Source organism: Periplaneta americana, chromosome 11 (genome assembly GCF_040183065.1).
Source record: "Periplaneta americana isolate PAMFEO1 chromosome 11, P.americana_PAMFEO1_priV1, whole genome shotgun sequence".
Lineage (NCBI taxonomy): Eukaryota > Metazoa > Arthropoda > Insecta > Blattodea > Blattidae > Periplaneta > Periplaneta americana.
The window spans coordinates 52,180,391-52,200,680 of NC_091127.1; the positions used below are offsets into that span (position 1 = coordinate 52,180,391).

Sequence of the window (20,290 nt, forward strand, 5' to 3'; positions counted from 1 at the left end):
TCTAGTGTATTGTTTGTCAGAAAATCAATCATAAAATAAAATTAATGTCTGAGATGAACAATAAAGTGTAGTGTAGATTCCAAAGTAAGAATCCTGCAGTTAGTTGTAAACCTGAGAACCAATTTTTTATATACTAAAGTTAAAAATGACACCGAATATAACTGAGTATATGTGATATCTGTAGAACCTATTGTTCACAACACTCTGAAATATAATAAAGGAGACTGAGGGATGCAACTACTGAAGCGCGCTTGCTAATTTGTAGACAACGATTCAGTTTAACTTGCTTCAGTAAAGCAAGCACTACTCGCTAAAGCGACTCATAGGTCCACGTTAGCGGAAGCTGTAGCCAATTACAATGAATGGCGCGAACTTCATCAATTAAACGACAACACGAAGTTCGAGCCACTAACTATAATTGGCTACTACTGTAGTTCGAATAGAGTGTGGATATTGGTTGCTCGTTTGTAGTTAATTATACCTAATTGAAATAGTAACTTCAATACATAAAAATTTTATCCCAAGGCAGACTAAAACTATGACATTCTATTGTTAGGAACGGCAGATTTCTTCGGGCTGAATCACTACATTACGTTTTATGGATTTACACTAACATATATTGATCGTTTATAATTATACCTAATTGGAATACGTATTAATTTTAATACATAAAAATCTTATCCCAAGATAGACTAAAACTATGACATTCTATTGTTAGGAACGGCAGATTTCTTCGGGCTGAACCACTACACTACGTTTTATGGATCTCCACTAACATACACTGGTGAACCAACATTCACGAAAGATGTGGGCATTTTAATGATGCCTGACTTCAGCTGGCCGGGCTCTGCATCTATCTGGCTTCACGTAAGTAAGAATGTGAAATCAAATCTCTGCATGGGATGTGTGATGTAGGGATAACTATCACTATACTTGAATACTGATATTTACATTTAAATTAACAAATATTCATTTGATAGTGCAAAACTAGTTACTATCTATATTTTTGGTTACTGGTCGTTTTTCTAATTAAGTTGACAACGTTCATTTCCCTACTTTTATTGTTTTGTATTGTACAGTATTGTATTTATTAACATTACATGGTATTCGTACATTGCTTCACAACTATAATATGGATCAAGTCAAAAAGCTTAATACTACTATAAAGTCTTAATTTATAGTCACAGTCTAGTTGAAATATATACAGGTGAGATTTACAATACAATACAAAGTTTAAGGCCGGGTGCACACAGAATCAGACGCGACGCGACACGGCGTGGCGCGACGCTACGTTTTGCTTTACAACGCCTCGCGACAGCTTAAAACTGTCTGCTCGCGACAACTGATTTGCTGGCTGTGGGATTGGAAAACTGGTCTAGGCTAGAAAATGGTGTCAATAATAGAGAACTGTCTATATGAAAAATTCTATTGTATTTGCTTATTATTTCCTAAGGACGCAAGCCCCTAAAAATCTATACGATTGAAAGAGTCTTAAATTAAAATGTAGGCCTACTGCACAAACGTCATTTTTTATGGTTATGACTACTTCACGACTCACAATAAAAAAAAAATATATTAAATCAATAATGAGTGATAATATATAGCAGAGAATTAGGCTTACTACAAATTACACTGGTCGACAGTCATATTGCGCCAGACATAAAACTAACAATTTCTTACTAATTTCGACCTCCTGAATTAAAAAATAACAAGCAAATTGTTCCATCACTTCGGGTTTTCGAGATGCACAATATAATTGAATCGGTCATTGCAGAAAGGGGATAAGTAATGAAAAACGCGAAAATGAGTTAAGAGTGTCATTGCTTTCTCCAGACCTAGACACACATTTCCATACAGAAATGGGACAAATTTACTCATTCTCAACGCAAAGCAGAGTACCATAAGCAGCGCAGTCATTGCAGAAAGGGGACAAGTCAGCGACTTATCTTCTTTCTGCACTGACGACGTGACGCGACTGAGTGCCGCGGTTCTAATAAGTTACGGCCCATCAGCTGATAAGGAAAATGACAGATAAGCTAGAAGTAGTAAGGGGAAGAAAACTGTGTTATTAGTGGTAAACGTAAACGCAATGAAATTAACTACCGCAGAGATGTAAATAAGAAAAATAAACTGAAGGCATTGGAACGTCCATTCCATTGGGAACTCTGTAGCAGCCCGTACGACAGGAGAACAATGTGGGCAAGAAACTACTCTTTGTTTGTTTAGACGCAACTTTGGGTCATCAATTTTCAACATTCACAATTTCAAAGACAATACGGCGCACTTCTATTCCTATCATGAAGGTATAGGCCACAAATCTTCAAATGAAGTGTGTTCCTTCTGAACTATATTGAAAATAACATCCCTTCTTCAGTCAAGGAATTGTATCTTTTCTCTGATAACTGTGGAGGGCAAAATAAAAATCATACCTTAATTCGATTGTTACTTGCACTGACCCAAATGGGGAGATTTAACAAAATCATTCATTATTTTCCACAACGAGGCCATTCATTTCTTCCCTGTGACCGCAACTTTGGTGTAGTGAAGCGCAAACTAAGTAAGACAGACAGGGTTTATGTGCCAGACCAATACAATACCTTGATCCACCAGGCAAACACAAACAACAGATTTTCTGTATAATCAGTTACTACTGATGATATTTTGAATTTTAAATACTGGTGGCCAGAGTATTACAAGAAAACCACCTGCTCATTAGACACACTGAGGAAAAAAGGGAAAGATAATATGTTTTCTTCAGCACAATTCAGTGAATTTGTTTACTCTAAAGATGATCCAGGATGTGTGACTGTCAGTTTGTTCATTGGTAGTGAAATGAGGAAACACAGATTCTGTATGAAAAAACCAGGTTCTGGACGTATAGCAATGGCCACACAAAAGCATACATTGGGAAAATTCCCATTAATACGAAAAAAAGCTTGGAGACGTATCGAAAGTGAGGCAATACATTCCATTGGAACACACTTTCTTTTACGAAGAGATCCTGAACTGGCCACATTGTGACAAGGAATCTACAAATGACGTGGCTTCCAACGTCTAACAATACACTCTATAACAATTGAAACAAATGATTTTGTGTAGTACTTTAGTGTATTTTTATTGTGCTCTCCTATATGCAGTTTTTAAGTATTAGTTTGAAAGTAGAGTTTTGATTTAAAACTGTGATATAATATCACATATTGATACATTTCTGTAGTTGGAATAATGATTAAAATTAAAAAATAATTATGTAAATGGTGACAGTAATGTAGTAATTACACACAAAAACATCGTTATCATTGTAATTATTAATATTTAGTTTGATTTCAAAGATTACATTAGCCTAAACTTGTAAATTATATATTTTTTGTTCTATATTTAACAATTTCTTGCAGAAAGGGGATAAGTCATGGTTCGATTAAACAACTTTAAACAAAAGTGTTTGAGATGTCAGATGTCTAACATTATGTATTATACTTCACTATTCATAAACAAAGTAAGAAAAAATATTTATAATGGTTACTCCAGTATTGGAAGAATAAAACAGTTTTTATTGATTATCTCAAAAGTAAGATTTTATGACTTATCCCCTTTCTGCAATGACCGATTCAATTAATTTTCTATGCATTTTATGAAAAAAATCACCGTATTTCGTGTGTAACTATTTTGTTTTACAAATGTGAAGATCCATTATGTGAAAACAATATTAGTATAAGTAGGGTACCATGTAAGAAGCACTTGTGGAAAGGGAAATTATTTTATTGCCCTTCTACGAGTCTATTTCGAGGGAGTGAAACAGGTTCGCGGTATAAATTCACTTGAGTTTACCTGATTTTACTTGAGATGAGCATTTCTTTCACATTACTGTAGTTTATATTTTGCAATATATCACCATGTCAAAACCACTTCTAGAAGCGGAAATTGTTTTATTGCCCTTTTCGGTTCCATTTGGAGGGGAAGTAACAGGTTCGCCGTATGAAAACGCTTCAGTTTACTAGGATATTTTTGTGGTGTTAATATTCTGTGTAAGACGTGTATTTCTTTAAAGTGTGCTTTAATGATAATATTCCAAGTACGAATGGTTTATATGTGCGGATTTGAAGGTTGTAGCATTGCTTTTTGGAATGCAATTAGGCTACACAAAATTTTGCTGCTTTCTGTACGAATTAGAGAGTCGCGCTCGAGATATTTTATTTTTATTTTATTTTATTGGGTTATTTTACGACGCTGTATCAACATTTAGGATATTTAGCGTCTGAATGAAATGAAGGTGATAATGCCTGTGAAATCAGTCCGGGGTCCAGCACCGAAAGTTACGCAGCATTTGCTCGTATTGGGTTGAGGGAAAACCCCGGAAAAAACCTGAACCAGGTAACTTGCCCCGACCGGATTTCGAACCCGGGCCACCTGGTTTCGCGGCTAGACGCGCTGACCGTTACTCCACAGGTGTGGTCTCGCGCTCGAGATAAGTATTATAAAATAAAACGATAATCACTAGAGCCAAGGAAGAAAAATATTATACATCAACCCCTTGTACCTCAAAGCGAAGTAATTTTACCCCTTTTACACAATAAGTTAGGGTTAATGAAGAATTTTGTTAAAGGGATAAATTATAAAACTGAAGCATTTAAAAATATCCAGGAAAAATTTCCTGCTATTAATAATCCGTGGCGCTACACCCCGTGAAGAGCCCAGACCGACCAGCCGGCTGCTGGCCTCACGTCTACATGCCAAAACAGAGGTGGACGATCATCCAACCAGAATGGAGGTATTGTGTGGTTAGCACGATGATCCCCCCAGTCTGGCTTTCGCTACCTATCGTAGCTCCCCAAGTGCATCACGATGCTAGGTGGGCACCGGTCCCAGACACTGGCCGAAATTTCATCAGAAAATTTCTTCCCCCATGAGGACTCGGACCAGCGAGCATTCCTTAACATTTCCTGCTATTAGTGATTCAAAAATAAAAGAGGGAGTTCTCAATGGACCACAAATTAGGAAATAATGGACAATCGCTTCGAATCTTTGCTGGAAGGAAAAGAGACAGCCATCTGGATTGCATTCAAGGAGGTTGAATTAATTTTCTGGATAACTGTAGAAGTGAGAACTATGAAGAACTAGTAAAAATTTACTGTTGGCGTATTAAACTAGGGGTTGTAAAATTTCCCTGAAAATTCATTTCCTTTACTCACATCTTGACTTTTTTTTTTCCGAGAATTGTGCGATTTCAGTGATGAGCATGATGAGCGCTTCCATCAAGACATTTCAACTATGGAAAAAAGATACCAAGGACAATGGAGTACCAATATGCTAGCAGACTATTGTTGGACTTTAGCTCGTGATGTACCTGATGCCCAGTGTAAAAGAAAATGCAGAAAAAGAAAGCTGTAATCTTCTGAACAGTGAATATTTAGCCTTATTGTCATTATATAAAACAATATTTTGAATAGATATAAATTCCAAAATTTCTCAAAAACCGTAACCAACAACTGTTTTTATTGTCATATTCGTATTCAGGAGGCTCAAATTATATAGAAAACATATAGCACATGCCTAGCGCAAAAAAAAAAAAAAACAAACAAACAAGCAAAAAATGTTAACATTTGTTACGCAGTGTTATTATTATAAATTATTATTCACCTGGTGCTTTCATCTCATTTGCAATTTTTCACATTTTCAGAAACCACATTATTCTCGTGATATTGTTTCAAAGATTGTACAGAATGTATCTTTCCTGTACTAAATCAACTAATTTATCCGCATCGAGCTCCATTATGAATAATGTGCACTACGCAACAATAGTATTTTTTGTAGATAATGAAAGCGTGCAATCATAGCCACTACTAACGCATGCGCAGTACACTGCAGCTATCAGACAGTCTCCTCGCGACGAACTTCTAGCAGTCATTCGATGTTGTCTCTTCGTGTCTCCTTGTGTCTGCTCGCGACCGTCGCGCCGCGTCTGATTCTGTGTGCATCGCATCATAAGAAATCAATGGGAGACAAGTACCACGAGACAAAATGTCGCGTCGCGCCGCGTCTGATTCTGTGTGCACCCGGCCTTAGTATCAATTTCATGAAACGTTGCTGAATGTCATGAATTCACCTACAGAATAGAAGCCGTGTGAAATTAGGTACTTCTTTAATTTGGCCCTAAATAATCTTATGTTTTGAGTTTCATTTTTAATATCGATAGGGAAGCTATTAAAAATGTTTACTGCCATATAACGCACTCCTTTTTGATAGCATGATGACTTGCCGATGAAGTATGAAAATCATTTTTGACGCTTATTTATGCTATGAATTGTTGAACTAGTTACAAAGTTTTCACGATTACATATGAGGAAGAATAATAATGAAAAAATATAATGACAAATCATGGGCATTATTTGTAGTTTTTTGAAAATAATCCTACACGATTCTCTAGATTTGGCACCTAGGCTTACTATTATTATAATTATTATTTTTTGTAATAGGAATATACTGTTTCTGTCTGTGGAATTTCCCCAGAACATTATTCCAAAATTCATTATCGAGTCGAAGTTTCTTATTACATTACATATCCTGCAATTTCTACAGCCTAATTCTGTTGTATAAAGTTATTCAAAAGTAACTTCAAATTTTCAAGCGTTATAAATATTATATTTTAGTCGCCTAGAATCAAACTGCACTCTCTCTAAATTATGAAATATGGGATTAAGGTACGTTTCAGTGTAGAATTTTGCAGAGAATGTGATGAACTATTCGTTTGGAATCAATGGAATTTACCTGCCTTAACTTTAGTATAAAATCACCGTGTGGATTCTAACTGCACTAGTTAAATGTTATATCTTATTTAACGACGCTCGCAACTGCCGAGGTTATATCTACGTCGCCGGTGTGCCGGAATTTTGTCCCACAGGAGTTCTTTTACATGCCAGTAAATCTACTGACATGAGCCTGTCGCATTTAAGCACACTTAAATGCCATCGACCTGGCCCGGGATCGAACCCGCAACCTCGGGCATAGAAGGCGAGCGCTATACCAACTGCGCCAACCAGGCCGATACTGCACTAGTTTTTCTTCTTTTCTGACAAATCAGATTTTTTGATGAAGTGCAGTTTGATTCTAGACGACTCATTTGAGATAGAAGAAAAAACAAAAACACCAGTGTGTTGGGCAAACAATGGAGATTTACTTTGTTACATTTTGCATTTCAATAGTTGCCATTTTGTCGAGTAGTAATTTTATTATTACTGCTACAAGAATTTTAAAGTTTCAAGCTCTGGTTATAATATCGGTAAATATTAGAATACAGGTTCAATACTATTACAGTATAAAAGCAATAGGTATATTTCTCGAAGTCTGAGAAAATTTAGAACATTTAACAATTTAATAGAAGGTCCATGTTTCAGTCGAATTAGGAGGATTCAATCAGGAAGTTAGAAGAAACTGGTTATGTTGGTGATAACAAGAAATCTGGAAGGGATGTTATTGCTGCTGATGTGCATTAGACAAGTAGCGAAATAAGTATAAATAATTATTATTAGAGATTACGATGAATAAAGGATAGTCAGAGACATGATTCTAACTCTGAAAAATGTATATGAAAGTCCTATAATATCAGTGGATGCAGAAAACACAAATCAAAATATGAAATACTCAACTTTGGAGTAAGACAGGCCTGCTCATTGTCACCCATTAGAAGAAAGAGTAATATATTTTAGGGGATGATAGTATGAACTATTCTGAATAAAAATGTTGATATAAACATGTTCTAGTTTTCAATGGGTGTGGAGATACAGCTGTTTGAATGTTACGTATAATAAATCCTGAAAATAGTATGAAGGAATGACAAGTGACTGCGTACATAGTAGTAGCGCAGTCTAGTATATACAGTCACGAAGCTTGAGTTGACGAGGGTACTAGGAACAATAGATTGTGCCGGTACTGTTTCATATTGTATTTTATGAGGCTATAGTAGCGATCCTAGTGGTTAGCAACTATCTATGGATGCATATTTCCTGCGTATTGAGCTTCGTGACTGTATATACTAGACTGTGGTAGTAGTATTCACTACGTACAAAGAAATAATACGTGTCGCTCTTCTGGGATAGTTTGAGGACAGCACTATTCATAACGAATTGCACAGAGATAACTGTTTGTTGTTCCCTTGGCTACAAGAATGGGCCTATTCTTCTAGAATGGTGGAATAACTCGCATACGTTGGAAGAACTGAAAGACAATAGGTTTATAAGGGAAAATGCAGCAATTTCATAAGAACTATTCAGATTTATATAATAGCACATAATTTCAATAATGTATACTTTTGTTACAATAATATGTTCTTTTATTGCTTAATTTTATTGCATTTTGTTAGATATACTTTGTTATTCTAGGCATACAACTCTGGTGGTAAGTTTTATAAATTAAATTTTCGTGTTAACAATTTCCAACATCTTCCACGACAAAAGTAGATGATTATTATAATTGTAATTTGCATGAGCAATCTATGACCTTGATTTAAGGGGTTATCTAAAAAAAATGTTTGTTGTATTTTTTAATAATGTATGGAATCGAAATCTTCGTTAGATAAATAATTTAAGAAATTTAAGTATTCTCAACAGTTATTGCGGAAAAAATGCAGAAGGATATTTTCTTTTCCAGAAAAATAATTATTTAACCCCTGCGTGTACACAGCTCTAGGTTAGTTCTGTAGCAGTTTTACGTACAGTATATGCATCATGTACGATTGCACAAAACCGGTCACAGACCTCTGAAATATGTACCCTTAACGGGTTGAAGGAAAACCACGGAAATACCTCAACCAGGCAACTTGTCCCAACCAGTATTCGAATCCGGGCCAGCTACTTTCGCAGTCAGACACACTGACCACTGCTCCAAAACAATGAAATGTTCAAATGGATAATATTTTCTAATTTAAAAAATTGTCTTTAATACTTATAATCAATAACAAAAATAGACACATCATCAAGATTCTATTCACGTTCACTGCAATCCACTATAATGAACATAGCAAACTACGGGTTAAGTGACAGAAACATGTGATGGTCTGTCGAAAATGGCCTTGAAGAAACTTCAGAGCTCTTCCCACGCTGATACCTCCTTCGTAAAAACAACATTTGCGCTATTGTATAGACCTTGGGTGGCAAACTCGTATAGTAAATATAGCAGTCGGTACAGCAGTGGCAAAAAAAACCGGACCGTCACTTGTAGCTGATACAAAAGAATCCTGTGCTGTGTACGGTGTCAAACTGTGGTAATTTCAATATGGATAATGAAGCCAGAGGTATGTACTGCTATTTAATGTAAAAATACGCAGTTATCTTTGCCGAATAGAGGTAGAAATGTAATATTGATGCCAGATGGAAATAAAACTCTTCAAAGTTTTTTCGTCTGTAAGTTTGAGGCACTGAAGGAAACAAAAGACGGTAAAAATCAAACAAATGCAATAACTTTCATTGTCACAATTAATTATACAAGATAGATGTGTTTTGTGACTAGAAAAATTTGAATCTGTGACTCTGAAATCAGCTACAATGGTCGGTCCGTTTTTTTTTTTGCCACTACTGTACATGACTATCCATGCAACAGCAACTGTAGCGTTAGAAGCTAAGCGCTCTGAGAGCGGCTATTTCCCGTCCCTGGTATAGACTTTCTAAATTTGATACATAGTGATGTCTATACAAATTATGAGCGAATATGTGATTTAATTGCAATCTTAGAAAATTCTGTCTGATTTTGTCATATAAATATTGATCTTTTTAACTTTTTCCTTACTAACTCCATAACCAATTTAATTAGGCTGTATTGAATTAAAACTGGGTTCTAATTTCTAGTTTTTTGTTTTCCTTTTGTAGTTGGTTATTTAATGACGCTGTATCAACTACTACATTACTTAGCGTCGATGGAATTGATGATAGCGAGATGGTATTTGGCAAGATGAGACCGACGATTCACCATAGATTACCTGACATTAGCCTTACGGTTGGGGAAAGCCTCGGAAAAAACCCAACCAAGTAATGAGCCCACGCAGGAATCGAACCCACGCCCGAGCGCAACTTCGGATCGCCAGGCAAGCGTCTCAGCCGACTGAACTACGCTGGTGGCCTTTAGTTTTGTTTAAAACACCTCTGGTCTGTTACACATTTTTTGTTGATATATGAAATGTGTTCTTGATAGACATGATAACTCAGGGAAACATTCTGATGAATTCAATTAGGCATTTCATAAACTGTTTCTACATACATACATATTCATTGTTCTAATGAATATCTACACCACCACATTAACCTGAGAGAACATCTATATTTTCCATAGCATATGACGTCATGAGGTCAAAGTCAGCTCTGCTTTCCTTGCAGAAATACAGGCATGCATAGACAAAATAAATTCACTAGCTTTATTTTATATGTTATAAAAAAATTACGACTAATCTTCCTCGCCGGCGCAAGCAATAAACGATATTACAAAATGAAAATTAGTAGAAACGGGCCAAATTGTTCAGGGGGGGATATACAGGTTTGAGGGTCCAAAAAAGTAATTTTTCAATATATTTCTTATATAAAAATTGGACATTTATTTTTATGTGAGTGAAGGAATTTTTACGATATATACAATACTTCCAAGCGTGCGTTTATTTAGCTCTCAACACATAAGGTACTCGTATATATAATGCTCATTTCCCATAACTTATACTTTTCGAAACCGTTTTTGTGATACTCGGTAAGTTTTTAAGATAACGCAGTACAATTTTTCATGCAACTGTCTTTCATATTTGTGAACAAGATGAATTACAATATTGCTGTAACATTTATAGTTTATTTTTTATTTTTTTTACCTAAAACATTAAAAATTTAACTTATCATAAGAAATTTAAAAGAATACTTCTATTGTAGACTTTCAAAGACTCTCATATTGTTCATTTGACATTCAGGAATAAAAAGAAAAAACAAGAATGGCTCAGAAATATTCATATTTGTCGACAATGTCATAAAAACGGCACATCAGTACACAAAAACGTCTAGTTTTTTGTTATAATAATTACTCATAATGGTGAAACTTTTAGTAAATCTGAAAATAGTGTATAATTGCAGAAGCAGTGAATACTGAGCATGTCAAATTCCAAGAAGAAAAAGTCATTAGTTGCTGAAAAAAAAATATTGAATTTTCCTAATTTTTTATTGCTCAAACTTGTATATCCCCCCTTAACGAGTTATTCTTCGTTAGTATCGGACATGAACTCAACATCAAATATGGTATGACTTGTTGCAATAAAACTAAATTTTCAACCCAGTAATTTTATCCAACATGAATATGGAATTTCTTAATGCTTCTTCAGGTAGTGCCTTGGGGATTCCGAAAGCAACTGAATAGAATAGCGGAAATCTACAATAACCCTCCAGTCATCATCACAGAAAACGGATTTTCTGACCACGGTGAACTGAATGACACAGGCCGTATCAACTATCTTACGGTATGTATTCCTTCTGTTTGCCAATTTTTTCAAGTACAAGATTATTCAATTGCAGTGAGATAATATGAATGATAAATATGTACACAGAGTCATGGGAATTATCATAATGTTATCTTTTCTCCAATGTCATCTCATTCTCATCAACCAATGACGGTGTCGGCCTTAAAAACCCGCAATCTAATAATATCTGAAGATAAAATTAAGATAAATAAAACAAAATATCTGAAAGAATAGACCATAGCTCAAATACCAACTTCTGACAAGATGTAGCTTTAGTTTATTATGTATAAATGGACAGAACATTTCTGATTGAGGATCTGACTGATAATGCATATATACAAATTATTAGGCAGCACCTCTCACTTGACGATATAATAATATTATATTATGTCAAAGCAAGAATAATTTTTTGTATACATCTGAAGTCTGATTAGTGTAATAAGTAACTAGTCAGCGATGTATGCAATGGAAGGGAAAAGGAAGGGTCACCCTACCCCATTATCTCCTGGCCTAGTTGTCTCATGAGTGATGCCTTGTTGGTCTCAGATGTTCTCGCTGATATGTGTATTTACAAATATCAGGCAGTACATCTCACTTGACGATATTATAATATGTCAGAGGAAGATCAATTCTTTGTATACATCTAAAATCTGATCCGTGTAATATATAACTATAGTCAGCGATGTATGCAAAAGAGGGGAAAAGAAACGGGCCACCCTACCCCATTATTTCCTGGTGTAGTTGCCCCATCAGTGATGCCTTGTTGGTGTCACTTTCCGGATCCAGACCTGTCTTCGGAGAGTTGACTAAACAACAACAATGGTCGGAACTTTGATTAAGGTTTTGGTTGATGGCCTACATAGGGGAGAGTCGGGTAGTATCGGACATCGGTTAATATCGGACAGTGAGTTTCTTTCATCTACCACACGATGATAGTACCTGATTGACATGGTTACGTTTCTGTGATGTGAACTAGTAGGCATCATCTTAGCGGATATTCTCCCTCATTGTAATATATGTATAATAAGTTATTTATGTATTTTCTAACGTATATAAAATAACAGAAGTAAATCTGAATACCTACTATAACTAAGCATTGCTTAAAAACAAACATTTAATATTGCTTAAAAATAAATATATTGGTTTATTTTATTTTCAATAAACGAATAAATACAATAAACAGTAAAATCCCTCGTAACCGGCACCCAAATAACCGGCAATGCCAAAACAACGGCACTTTTGGCTGCGCAAAAAAGAAGTTTTAATCTGCCAGATTGTCACAGTCTGGGCCGTCAGTTTTGCCACATTAGGAACTTTCATTTTCAGTGAATATTCGATCCTAAAATGTGTGTACTATTTGTGTTGTATGATGTGTTTTAATGAAGAAAATTCAAATATTTTTTTGTGTTTAGTTAGTTATGTTCGGGCCGTCAGTGTTGCCACATTAGGACGTTCGCACGAACTTTCGTTTTCAGTGAATATTCTAACCTCAAATTAGTGTATTATTTGCGTAGTGTAATTTGTTTCAATAAAGAAAATCCACACAGTTTTTATGCTTAGTTAGTTATGTTCAGGCCGTCAGTGTTGCCACATTAGGAAGTTCGCACGAATTTTTATTTTCAGTGAATATTCGAACCTGGAATTAGTGTGTCATTTGTGTTGTGTGATGTGTTTTAATAAGGGAAATCCACACAGTTTTTATGTTTATTCAGTTATGAGCAAGTGATCGAGAAATAAGCTTCATATGGCTGCAGTTTCAACATTTCGCACCATGAAATACTAACTTTTTTTTCGTATATACTGGTATTTATTCAATTACCCAGCAAAATCTCGTATCCGGAACTTGTCTGATCTCTTTGGTGCCGGTTAAGAGGGATTTTACTGTATTTACTTCTGTCATTTTATATATTTAGAAAATACGTAACTTATTTTAGTTATATTGCAAAGAGGGAGATTTTCCGCTAAGAAGATAACTATATATTCAATGGTATTTTCTGAACTCCGAACACACTATAGTCAGCGATGAATGCAATGGAGGAGGAAAGGAACTGGTCATCCTACTTTATCTCCTGGTTTAGTTGCCTCATGAATGATGTCTTATTGGTGTCACTTATGACATGAGGTTCCAACCAGTCTTCGAAATGCTGACTAAACATGTACGGAAGAAATTGTTCAAATAAAATATACAATTTGGTCAGGTATTAATAAGCTGTTACAGTAATAACAACGATAATTTCATATTTTGGGGCTGAATTTAATTTAATTTAGGTAGAGTGGTAAACCCTATAGGTAGTAGTTCTGTGCTGGAGTACTGGCTTACAACAGACACTGGTTCGATCGCCGGCGTAAACTAAAATAATAATTATTATAGATTATATTAATTTGTCCTACAGAATTTGTCTGTAATGTTGACACTTAATCTTTAAGGAGAAAAATTCGCTCCGGCGCCGGAAATCGAACTCGGGTCCTTTGTTCTACGTACCAAGCGCTCTGACCACTGAGCTACGCCGAATTCGATCCATAGTACCGGATTGAATTCTCCTCCTTCGATGTTTTCCTTTGTGCCCTGACTCCAAGTTAGGCATATATGTGTTGACGTATATATCCAATGTCAACTGCCATTGTATTGAATTCGGCGTAGCTCAGTGGTCAGAGCGCTTGGTATGTAGAATCATAATTCTGTAGGACAAATTAATATAATCTATAATATTCTCTTAGCTAGCAGTGCATAATAACTGCGGATTCCCGGCCAACCAGTCACTCAGCTGAGTGCGCTCCTAGTATAATGGCAGTTGACATTGGATATATACGTCAACACATATATGCCTAACTTGGAGTCAGACCACAAAGAGAAACATTGAAGGAGGAGAATTCGATCCGGTGCTGTGGATTGTTGATGTATGTACTATGCAACATTCACTTTTCTATTTCAGAGTTACTTGACTGAAATGCTGAACGCCATACACGAAGATGGCTGCAACGTTGTTGGCTACACAGCGTGGAGTCTTATAGACAACTTCGAGTGGAACAATGGTTACACGTGAGTACTACTTAAAATTATACTGCCAGTGGTATACTAAATGTAAATTCAGTGTTTCCAGATTGCTGTAACCAAAAATCCCTACTCTCCTTATAAAATATCCATACTTCACTCAAAAAATCTCTACAGAAATTATTTTATGTGATATAAGCAATTGTAAATGGACGGTATTTAAACTAATAAATAATAATGGAATATGTTTTACTTTGAGTATTCTAGATTCGCCTCAGATCCAATTACATCTCAACAAGCTCTTTTACGTGATAGATCTTTTACAATTTTGTTATGTGGAAGAGCGTTCTGATTCATTTGTACAAAGCGGTCGATTAAATTAAAACTAATATTATGTTCAACCACATCAAACATATATAGAAAATAATATATAATAATTTATATTCAAGTGTTAAAAGTAGTGTATGAATGATTCAACATGGACATATATAGAAGTTCAGAATTTTCAATCTGTTCAAATTTATGCTAAATTCACTTTGTGAACTTTTGATAAACCGTTTTTAATAGTTCACTTTTTCGGCTACAAGTTTATTTTTACATCCTTTACACTTATTTCAGTCTTACTAACGTATTCAGTATTGCAAGACAAACATTTAAAATTTGGTTTCGATGAACGCGTCTCGAAATGTCTTATCTTCCCATCTCCGTATTTGTAATCCTTTTCCAAACATTGCTTTCTTGACTTCTTCCATCCATATATTTCGTGGTGAAACGTTATGAAAGATGTATAATTATTATTATTATTATTATTATTATTATTATTACTACTACTACTACTACTACTACTACTACTACTACTACTACTACTACTACTTACTGGCTTTTAAGGAACCCGGAGGTTCATTGCCGCCCTCACATAAGCCCGCCATTGGTTCCTATCTTGAGCAAGATTAATCCAGTCTCTACCATCATATCCCACCTCCCTCAAATCCATTTTGATATTATCTTCCCACCTATGTCTCGGTCTCCCCAAAGGTCTTTTTCCCGCCGGCCTCCCAACTAACACTCTATATGCATTTCTGGATTCGCCCATACGTGCCACATGCCCCGCCCATCTCAAATGTCTGGATTTAATGTTCGTAATTATGTCAGGTGAAGAATACAATGCGTGCAGCTCTGCGTTGTGTAACTTTCTCCATTCTCCTGTAACTTCACCCCTTTTAGCCCCTTTCCTAAGAACTTTATTCTCAAACACCCTTAATCTCTGTTCCTCTCTCAAAGTGAGAGTCCAAGTTTCACAACCATACAGAACAACCGGTAATATAACTGTTTTATAAATTCTAACTTTCAGATTTTTTGACAGCAGACTAGATGACAAAAGCTTCTCAACCGAATAATAACAGGCATTTCCCATATTTATTCTGCATTTAATTTCCTCCCGAGTGTCATTTATATTTGTTACTGTTGCTCCAAAATATTTGAATTTTTCCACCTCTTCGAAGGATAAATCTCTAATTTTTATAGTTCTATTTCGTACAATATTCGGGTCACGAGACATAATCATGTACTTTGTCTTTTCGGGATTTACTTCCAACCCTATCGCTTTACTTGCTTCAAGTATAATTTCCGTGTTTTCCCTAATCGTTTGTTGATTTTCTGCTAACATATTCACGTCATCCGCATAGAAAAGAAGCTGATGTAACCCGTTCAATTCTAAACCCTCTCTGTTATCCTGAACTTTCCTAATGGCATATTCTACAGCGAAGTTGAAAAGTAGAGGTGACAATGCATCTCCCTGCTATAGCCCGCAGTAAATTGGAAAAGCATAAGATAGAAACTGGCCTATACGGACTCTGCTGTAAGTTTCACTAAGACACATTTTAATTAATCGAACTAGTTTCTTGGGAATACCAAATTCAATAAGAATATTATATAAAACTTCTCTCTTAACCGAGTCGTACGCCTTTTTGAAATCTATGAATAACTGATGTACTGTACCCTTATACTCCCATTTTTTCTCCAATATCCGTCGAATACAAAAAATCTGATCAATAGTCGATCTATTACGCCTAAAACCACACTGATGATCCCCAATAATTTCATCTACATATGGAGTTAATCTTCTCAAAAGGATATTCGACAAAATTTTATACGACGTCAACAAAAGTGATATTCCTCGAAAGTTACTACAGTTAGTCTTGTCCCCCTTCTTAAAAATAGGTACGATTATGGACTCCTTCCATTGTTCTGGTACAATTTCCTTTTCCCAAATTGCAAGTACAAGTTTATAAATTTCGTTAGGTAATGCCCTTCCACCCTCTTATATTAATTCTGCTGGAATTTGGTCAATACCTGGTGACTTGTACTTTTTCAGATTTTCTATTGCAATTTCGACTTCAGAAAGTGTTATTATTTTTATTATTATTATTAATAGTATTATTATTATTATTATTATTATTATTATTATTATTATTATTGAGCAGGTACATAACGCATTAACAAGAACTTCCTTTGTCCAAAATGTTCACTCTAATCTTCTTTTCTCCAACCTTCTTTTAGCTTTCCATCCCTGTTTTTGTAACCCTTTTCCACACATTGCTTTCTTGGCTTCTTCCATCCATATATTTCGTGGTGTGTATCTTCCTCTTCTTAGTTGCCAGGACAAAAAGAAAATGGACAATTTGCAAAATTAGAAGTGTGAGTAGCTATATTATGTGGGTAAGTGTTGCATATTTGTTAGAATCTTATGAACACGTATTTTATTATGTAATTACTGAAGTTGAAGTCACTTAGTTTAAAATGTTCATTGATATTTGTACTTATCTAAACTACTTATTTTGGAAACATTTCCCTTTGTATCGAACCGGAAAAAATGTGTCTTCTATGGACATTACGGAGAGTCACGGTAGTATAGATAAATCCAGAAAGAAAAGAAAAAAAATAATTTTACATATTACACATATTTTATTCATGCTATGAAACTCTATAATAAATTTGTAAATCTCAATATGCTTCACTATTCGCCGTTTTGGCTCTGTGGATTGCGTATGGGCTTTTTTTTGACACTGTATCCTCCACATTTCCTTTAATATCCTGTTCTTGACAGTTTGTCACACGTGGTATCAGTTCCTTCAAGGCAGTCTTGCAATCGTGCTGTTGGCCTAACTGACAACTTAGCTCGCAGTTTTCTGACACCTCCATTTCCATTTCGACGCCTTGTGGGAAGAACCTGTATTTAAGAGATTCTGTTCTTTTCAGCACCTGTTTATCTCATGCTAGAGCTGTCTTTCCAAATTTTTCAGTCTGAAGGATTATATTCTTTCGACAATCATTACAGATATGTCCCGAATATTGTATTCACTGTTACTTCAGAATCAAAGGAACTTACAATATGTAATTATTAATTAATTTATCTTCAACTCCATTGAAGTAGTTTGTGGTTCGGTTTCCGGAGTGGAGAATAGAAGAGATTTAACAAAGATGACAACATTTAGAACACATTATGCATATATATTGATGGCTAAGAAGTGTTACCTCGTATATAAAAAATAGTCATTTAGTTTAACTACACTTACTTATGGCTTTTAAGGAAACCGGAGGTTCATTGCCGCCCTCACATAAGCCCGCCATAGGTCCCTATCCTGAGCCAAGATTAATCCAGTCTCTACAATCAAATCCCACCTCCCACAAATCCATTTCAATATTATCCTCCCATCTACATCTCAGCCTCCCCAACTAACACTCTATATACATTTCTGGATTCGCCCATACGTGCTACATGCCCTGCCCATCTCAAACGTCTGGATTTAATGTTCATAATTATATCAGGTGAAGAATACAATGCGTGCAGTTCTGCGTTGTGTAACTTCCACCATTCTTCTGTAACTTCATCCCCTTTAGCCCCAATATAGTTTAACTACACTATTATTTATATTTACTACATTACTATTATATTCACAAAATTGGACAGTTAACTGATATTTTGTCCTCTAGTAGAAGAACTTGCAAAGCAGAAGGATATATAAAAAATTAAGTATGTCCATTTTGTGAAAAATTAATTTTTAAAACAATTTTTTTATTCACCAGCAAATTTACACATACGAACTATCACTTCCTGGTCATCGAAATGCAATCATGTGGTTCTATCAATTGGCAAGCACTGTTGAATTCTGCGTAACAACAAATGCGAAATTAATTTCTATAGCGTGGCTATAAGAAAGAGAATGCTAGAATTAGGCTATTACGGTGATTTTAAGTAAAAATATTAATTATTATATAAACTAAATTAATACCAATTAAAAGTAGTATGTAAATACACTACCAAGTAGAATGAATAGAATGAATGAAATTGATGCCGCCTCTTCAGTGCTCAACAAGTGAATAAAGTTGACTGGTTTACGAGATCACATGACTATGCATGCATAGAAGTACTCTACATGAGACATTGATTTAAAGAAGCTTTCTTTTTTCTCTCTCTCTTCCTTTCTTTTTTCTTTCTCTCTTTCTTCCTTTCTTTTTTCTTTCTCTCTTTCTTCCTTTCTTTTTTCTTTCTCTCTTTCTTTAATTCTCTTCTTTAATTCCTCTTTTATCCGACTTACTACAGCGGGGGAAGCGAGATATTCATCTGATCGTACACTAGACTTCTTATATGTGCGGACCTCCCTGGTTGTAGGATTGACATGACGCAGGGCCACAGTAGAGGCATCACAGGACAATTACCCAGTCCCGTGGACGGAAGAAAAGATTTCATTACACACACCGGGAATCGAATTTCGGTAGCTTGGTTGGGAGGCGCATGCGCTATTCACATAGCAACAACGACAAACTTTAAGATTGCCTCAGAATAACCTACTCCGAATAACACCCTTAAGTGCAATTAAATTAGAATAATTTGTACCGTAATTATCCATTCAGAAGTATAAACTCTCTTTCAAACTATGGGTAAAGTTGGTGTGATAATGTGTTTTTGATCAAATTTAACTTCTTCTGTTCTAACAGACAAAGATTCGGCCTGTACCACGTCGACTTTGAGGACCCGAACCGAGCACGAACTATCAAAGAATCAGCCAAAGTGTACGCCGAAATCATCGCAACAAAACAAATCCCGGAACGATTTCGGGAGGAATGAGTAAAAAAATAAGATGCCAAGAACACATAACTCCTAGCTAAGCATGATCAACAAATTTATCAAAATCAGTTTTATATATAGGTAATGAAATGTTTCTTCAACTGTTTGTACGGCAACTGTAACTCCGATTTGTAATATATATACAAAGATAATAAATTCTACAATTACTAGTTTTCTCTAAATTCTTATTCTTAGGTTTTCTTTTGTAAGTAATTGACTTTAAGTCGCATACGTTAGATCTCTTTGAAAGCTTTTATCTATTTGTCCTGATCTGTCTAGATTATTTAATTAAAGACCTTCCACGCTTTCTTCATCCTAGTGACGGCAAATTTATGAAAACCTTTTTCGATATTGTTGATATCTGGCATTCTTCGGACATGGCCATCCATTGTATTTAGCCTTCCGTCTGTACAGGATAATTTCGTCAGCATATATTATGGGTCTTCCATTATGAGAGTTCCTTATATGCTTGTACGTTCCAAAATTGTCACGCTAATAACTGGGTAGCTTTTTGAGAGCAGGAACTGGAATTAATCTATAAAGTTAGCTTCACAGTGGCCTACGGTGCGATTGTGATATAACTGGCTTTGCAAACTGTGAACAGATTTTTCATTTTCATTTCATTTATTGTATTCCATAGATCTTACATTAGCATTGAAGGTGTAAGATGTGTAACAAGTCAAAATTTTACAAGATTACA

At 35.3% G+C, this 20,290-nt stretch overlaps 1 protein-coding gene across 2 annotated transcripts in view; it reads left to right on the plus strand.

Annotated features, from left to right (window-relative positions):
* The window catches only part of LOC138708981 (myrosinase 1-like), a 35,040-nt gene extending 15,280 nt beyond the window's left edge, over positions 1-19,760 (plus strand). Inside the window, exons 8-11 of one of the 2 annotated variants that reach the window (XM_069839403.1) lie at positions 719-867; positions 11,336-11,470; positions 14,404-14,510; positions 19,461-19,760. In XM_069839403.1, coding sequence (XP_069695504.1) covers positions 719-867; positions 11,336-11,470; positions 14,404-14,510; positions 19,461-19,590 — 521 coding nt within the window. In that variant the 3' untranslated portion in view covers positions 19,591-19,760. The remainder of the gene's footprint in view (positions 1-718; positions 868-11,335; positions 11,471-14,403; positions 14,511-19,460) is intronic. The other variant, XM_069839404.1, reaches the window with a different exon arrangement.
* Positions 19,761-20,290: the final 530 nt, after the last annotated feature.